The sequence below is a fragment of the Microtus ochrogaster genome, chromosome 18 (genome assembly GCF_000317375.1).
Source record: "Microtus ochrogaster isolate Prairie Vole_2 chromosome 18, MicOch1.0, whole genome shotgun sequence".
Taxonomy (NCBI): Eukaryota; Metazoa; Chordata; class Mammalia; order Rodentia; family Cricetidae; genus Microtus; species Microtus ochrogaster.
In genome coordinates, this window is record NC_022020.1 from 5,635,123 (window position 1) to 5,641,405 (window position 6,283).

Here is a 6,283-nt window from a genome sequence, read left to right on the forward strand (position 1 = left end):
AGTGCTGGGATTAAAGGCGTGCGCCACCACCGCCCGGCTTCCTCATCTCACTTTTAAAAATTAATTTGAAGTGAATATTCACAAGAGAGACATTAGCATTATTATCATTCAGCTTCAATAATTGCCAGACTTATGTGTTCTTGTTTCATCTCTCCACCCACACCCATTTTCAAACCAATTCCAGAGAATTAATTTATTCCATACTATTCCTGTAACAGACAAAACCTTAGTGGAAAAAGGAAAATGGAGCTGAAAATAAATCTCAGTGGTAGAATCCTCACCTAGCATGCATGAAGCTCTGGATTCTGTTCCTAGTACTATAAGAAATAAAAATTTCTAAAAAGTTTAGGTGACTGTACCATTATTGCATTCATGCGATTTAACAATAACTTAGTGCTCCCCCCAAAGTTAATAAGATTATTTGAAATCTATATATGTTCATTTATTCTGACTCTTTAGAAAGCTACTGCAACTTGGTGGCTCTTAGTAAACGTGTGTTATGTCTGTAGTGCTCTGCGGGTGACCAAGCGCTTGCGAACATGGTTTTGTTTTGTTGTGGTTTTTCCAGACAGGGTTTCTCTGGGTAGCCCTGCCTGTCCTGGAACTTGATGTGTAGACCAGGCTAGCCTTGAACTCACAGAATCTTATTTCTTTTTTAATTTTATGTTAGAATACAAAGTAATGGAGGTTTTTTTGTTTGTTTTTGTTTTTCAAGACAGATTTTCTCTGGGTAGCCCTGGCTGTCTTGAAACTTTGTAGACCACGTTGGCCTGGAACGCAGAAATCTGCCTCTATCTCTTGAGTGCTGGGATTAAAGGTGTTACCACCACGTCCAGCCAAAGTAATGGGTTTCTTAGCTGGGCGGTGGTGGCGCACGCCTTTAATCCCAGCACTCGGGAGGCAGAGGCAGGCGGATCTCTGTGAGTTCGAGACCAGCCTGGTCTACAGAGCTAGTTCCAGGAGGCTCCAAAGCCACAGAGAAACCCTGTCTCGAAAAATCCAAAAAAAAAAAAAAAAACAAAACAAAGTAATGGGTTTCTTCAGACATCCTTATGCAATGTTAATCAGGTTGAATGCATTATTGCTCCTCTGAAAGTTGTTTTAGTTTTTGTTTCTGAGACTCATTTTTATTTTATGTGCATGGGTGTCATGCATGCCTGGTGTCCCTGGAGACTAGAAGAGGGTGTCAGATTCCCTGGGACTGGAGTTGTGAAAGGTTGTGAGCTGTTGTTGGGTGCTAGGACTTGAACTTGGGTTCTCTGAAAAAGCAGCCAGTGCTCTTTAAACACAGCCGGTTCTCTATCCGGGAATTGTTTTTGTACGGAGACTATGCATCCCAGGCCAGCCTCAAACTCTCTGTAGCTGGAGAGCAGATGGCCTTGAATTACAGCTCTTCCTCCCTCTGTCTAGTGCCAAGAATGGAGCCCAGAGCCTTGTGAGATCCAGATGCACACTTACCCACTGAGCTACATCTCCAGGGCCTTCTGTGTTGTGCTCCCTTCCTCCTATCTCCTCTGCTTTCTTCCATTATTTTTCTTGAGAAGGACAGCCTGGAACTTGGAGCAGACTTCTCCCCTCAGCCTTCCCAATGCTAAGATTCAGGCATGAGTCACCATGCCCAATAGGTTACTTTTGTAATGATAGCTAATTAATGGTTTCAGGTAAGAGCACAGTTTAAAATATTTATTAAAGCACTTGAGTTCCTGAATAGTCTGTTACTTCTTTTTAGGGGCTGCATCAGTTGTAAAGTTAATCGTTGGTTGGCACTATGGAAGAGTCACAGAGTACATTACCCTAATAGTTTTGTACTCTAAATAGAAAGAGCTGTATGTGTATCATATTGACTTATTCCTAGAAATACACATAGATCCTCCCATGCCTTAATATGTCAGCCATCTTTCTGGTGTATGTAAGAGATTATACAATCAGGACTATTTCGGGGTGCTTTCTTACTTGGTTCATTATAACTATAAGTGTTGCACTACACATCTCTCCAAAAGTTAAAGCAGTAATTTTTTTCAGTGCTAGGGATTGAACCCAAGGCCTTCTCTGTGCTCAGCAAGCACTTCTTACCTACATTCTCATTCCTTGCATATTTATCATTACTGCATTTATTTATTTACTATGTGGTGGACATATGTGCCCATGCCACAGGACAGTGGAGGTCAGAAGCCACCTTGTTGGAGTCAGTTCTTTCTTTCATCTTCCAGGGATCAAACTCGAGTTGTCAGGCCTGGTGGTGTTTTACCTGCTGATTCATCTTGCAGGCCCCCTTCCCTTTTCTCTCTTTTCTTCTTTTAAAGATAGGGTCTTGTTATATAGCCCAGGCCCACCTTGAATTTGAGATCCTCCCCCACCTCCAGAGTATTCCAATTGTAAGCATAAGCCAGCACAGCTGGCCAGTACATTTTATAAGGATGAATGAGTACTGACTGTGAATGATTGTAAACATTTCAATATTATTAGAACCCTTTAACTTTAACATAAAACGAGTAATTTTTTCTTCTTAGATGGAAAACTGGAAACCAGCCGAGATTTATCCTGTGTGAAAGCCAACAACTGAAACCATAGTTTTCTCACTGCTCTCTTTTTTTCTCCTTCTTGTCCTCCTCGTCCTCTTCCTCTTCCTCTTCTTCTTTTCTCTCTCTCTCTCTCTCTCTCTCTCTCTCTCTCTCTCTCTCTCTCTCTCTCTCTCAATGGCACAGGGTCTCACACTATGTAACACTATGTAGCCCTAGCACTGCATAGACCAGGCTGGCTTTGAACTCAGATCTCCGCCTGTCGTTGCCTCTCAACCACACCCTGCTCTCACCATTATCTTCTTTTCTCTCTTTTCCCAAAGTCTCCAAATGATTGCTTGTAAATAGATAAAGAAAACTTAAGAATAGCTGGACTTCGACTTTCATCCTGATTTCAAATTACATAAGCAGATGTGCAAAAGATGACACATTGTAATTTGTCATTTCAGGTATTTGAACACTTCAGAGACAACCTCATACCTATGTAAGGTAACGAGAAAGGTCGGGGGAAACATACACAAACAGAAGTGTGAAGCCTGATAAGAAGATGAGCATTTCGGGAAGCAACTGTGGAAGCCCCAACTCTGCAGATGTGTCCAGTGACTTCAAGGAGCTCTGGACAAAACTAAAAGAATCTCATGATAAGGAAGTACAAGGTAAAGTCTTTCCTCAAGTGCTTGAGGCTATAATAATAGAAACTAGCTTTGATCGTTTTATATACTTTACATAGAAATAATTTTATTTAGGAGCAAATGTTCCACCTTTAAAGGGCATTTACTGTTGTAATGCTTTATGATTTGACCATAGTTTTTATAGACTTGTCATTTGTTACTTGTGGAAATATGCTAAAAAAAAAAACAGTAGAATTTATTAACTGAAGACTTAGATTTGAATTCTGATTTCATTGAGATCGTAACTGTTATATAATCTTTTTTTTTTCTACTGTTATTTGCAAGATTATCTCTAGACGTGAAAGTGCCATTTAAGTAAATGACAAACCTTTCAGGAGCTGTTTGCTACTGAACTCTCCTACAAACGTGAATGGCAGCCTCTTTTCGAAGCTGCCGTAGGCTGCCAGATGGTCATGGAAGCAGTCATATACTCATGGATTGCAGGAATGTACAGAAGATTAAGTAGATGTAGTTAGGGTGAGCATATAAATATCTGTATTGAAGATACCTTGGGGCCGAGGGATGCAACTCTGTTGGTGGAGTGCTTGCCTGGCTTGTATACTCAGGTATCTCTCAGCACCACACAAACCAGATACTATGGCACACACCTATAATCCAAGCCCTTCAGAGGGAAAGGCAAGAGGATCAGAAGTTTAAGGTTTTTCTCAGATCTTTAATGTATAATATAATCTTTATATGTGAGAAAGGTTCCCTATTACAGATTAGGTGTTTATTGTGGGGATGCTGAGGAGGGAAGCCGCTCATGTGTGCCGAGTGAGCGCTCTCCCACTCTTACACTCCAGCCTGTGAGTCTTCCCTGATTGTCCCTGCAGCATGAGCTCTGTATCCCGGTGTCCCACACCTTTTCACATCGCACTGCAGTGACGCTGAAGTGTGAGCCCCCATCAGTTCTGAGTGTAATTTAACCTTATGATAACAGCCTCAGAACATTCTGAACTATTAAAGGAACCTGTAAGTCCCAGTGTACATAGAGATATTCATCTCAGAATGTATTTTGAGTATTTGCTGTGTGATAGAATTTTAATTTAGTATATTGTATTTGGAAGATAAGGGAAAAACCAGTATGTGCTTATGATTTTCTTTCAGATCAGGCTTTACAGTTGGGTACATCCAGGTAAAAAAGGTGATGGGAGGATGAGAAAGACAGAGTTTCCTGAGAAGACTTTAGAAAAATTGAAAATGAGATCTTGATTCCCCCCCCCCAAAGAATTATAGACAGCTGGTTTATTTTTAAGTGGTAATGTGATGGGGGTTCTGTTCAGCATGTAGGTAAAAAGCAGAATGTTCAGGTTAGCAGTATGTTCATGCTGAGAGAGTCTCACCAACTTTATTTTTAGGATAGCTCTTTTGGGGAAGTGGTTCAAGACAGGGTTTCTCTGTGTAGCCCTGGCTGTCTACAGAACGAATTCTGTAGACCATATTAGCCTTGAATTTGGGGATCATCCTACCTCTGCCTCTCAAGTGTTAGGCTTAAAGGTGTGGACCAACACACCAGCTAGGACTGGCTCTTGAGTACTCTACTTCTGTTGGTTGTGAGCGGATTCAAGAGGTGCTGTATTGAGACAGAGGCATGAGTTACAGTGGAGAAGCCTATAACTTATCTGATTTGAGTAGAGATGGTAACTGTACAAGTTATTTAACTTTGTGCTGTTTCAGATGCCTCGTGTATATGAAGATAATCTCTGATTGCATTACATAACTGAATGTGTATGGAGTGTTTGGATGATACCTGGCATACAATAACCAATATATGTTCATTATCACCATCATTCTGAGAGAGCAACCATGTTCAGTGAATGTCTGTTGCAGACAACCTGCCAGTGGGATACTGGAAAAAAACTTTTAGCAAAAAGTCTCAAATATTGATTATTTTATTTATAAAATACTTATTTATTAATTTATAGGGAGGAGTGTCTGTCCCATGGACATCAAACTCAGGTTGTCCTGCCCAACAGCAAGCCTCAAGACAGTTTTGCTGTCCTGGAACTCGCTTTGTAGACCACACTGGCCTTGAACTCAGAGATCTGCCTGCCATTGCTTCCTAAGTGCTGGAATTAAAGGCGTGCACCACCAATGCCAAGCCCTATTCTTTTCTTTTATAGGATCTAGCCCTGGCCCACATTCCCTGTGTAACCTCGGCTGACCATGAACATGAAACATTTTGGCATGTATTAGTGCCTTCTAGAATGTTTTTTTTTTCCAGGAAGATTTTATGTTTTTTAGTGTATGAGTCCTTTGTTGCCTAAGCATTTTATTTCCATGTTGTATCAAGTAGAATTTTTCCTTTATAAAATTTTGAGATAGTATATGATGAAGTATCGTAGGCATGAACAGGTAGATCCTCCTGCTCTCTCTCCCAAGGGCTGTTTAGGTTTAGTTTGTTTCTTTGTCTGTGGTTTATTTATGTACCTTGTTATTTTCTGAGGTTGTTGGTTTGTTGGGGGCTGGGCAGTTAGAGCAGGAGTCACTAAGCTCAAGTCGACCTTGACCTTGTTGTATGGTTGGGGTAACTTTGAATTCCTGCTCCTCCTGCCCCTACTTCCTGAAGTGCTAGTATTAAAGGTGTTACAGTCATGCCTTGCAGTGGTTAGCCCTTTTCCTATCCCGGTCATGGAGATATTTACATATAAGACAGACAGATGAGTTGAGGTCAGAGGACATGTTTGGGAGATGTTTTTCTCCTTCCACCATATGAGTTCAAGGAATTGAACTCAGGTCATGAAACCTGACAGCAAGCATCTTGCTTGTTGATCCATCTTGCCAGTCTAATCTTTGCTCTTTCTAATTTGAAGTTTGTTTGTTTGTTTTGAGACAAGGTTTCTCTGTGTCACCTTGGCTGTCCTGACATTCTGTGGATCAGGCTGGCCTCAAACTCAGATCCGCCCGCCTCTGCCTCCCGAGTGCTGTGATTAAAGCCGTGCGCCACCACTGCCTAGCCAAGTATCTTGTTCTAGTGCTAGAAAACTGACTAACATACCATTTAAAGTTTTATTTTCTGTCTTAATTTAATAGGGAAATATATTTTGACAGGTTTCTACTTTTTGTTCTTCCATAAACAGGGTCTTCAGGAGA

The 6,283-nt window shown here is 41.0% G+C and overlaps 1 protein-coding gene across 1 annotated transcript in view; it reads left to right on the forward strand.

Moving 5' to 3' along the window:
• Nucleotides 1–6,283, forward strand: part of Rbbp8 (RB binding protein 8, endonuclease) — an 85,301-nt gene that overhangs the window by 1,820 nt on the left and 77,198 nt on the right. The window contains exon 2 of the mRNA XM_005355757.3: nt 2,969–3,175. Within this exon, the coding sequence (XP_005355814.1) occupies nt 3,067–3,175 (109 nt within the window). The 5' untranslated portion in view covers nt 2,969–3,066. The remainder of the gene's footprint in view (nt 1–2,968; nt 3,176–6,283) is intronic.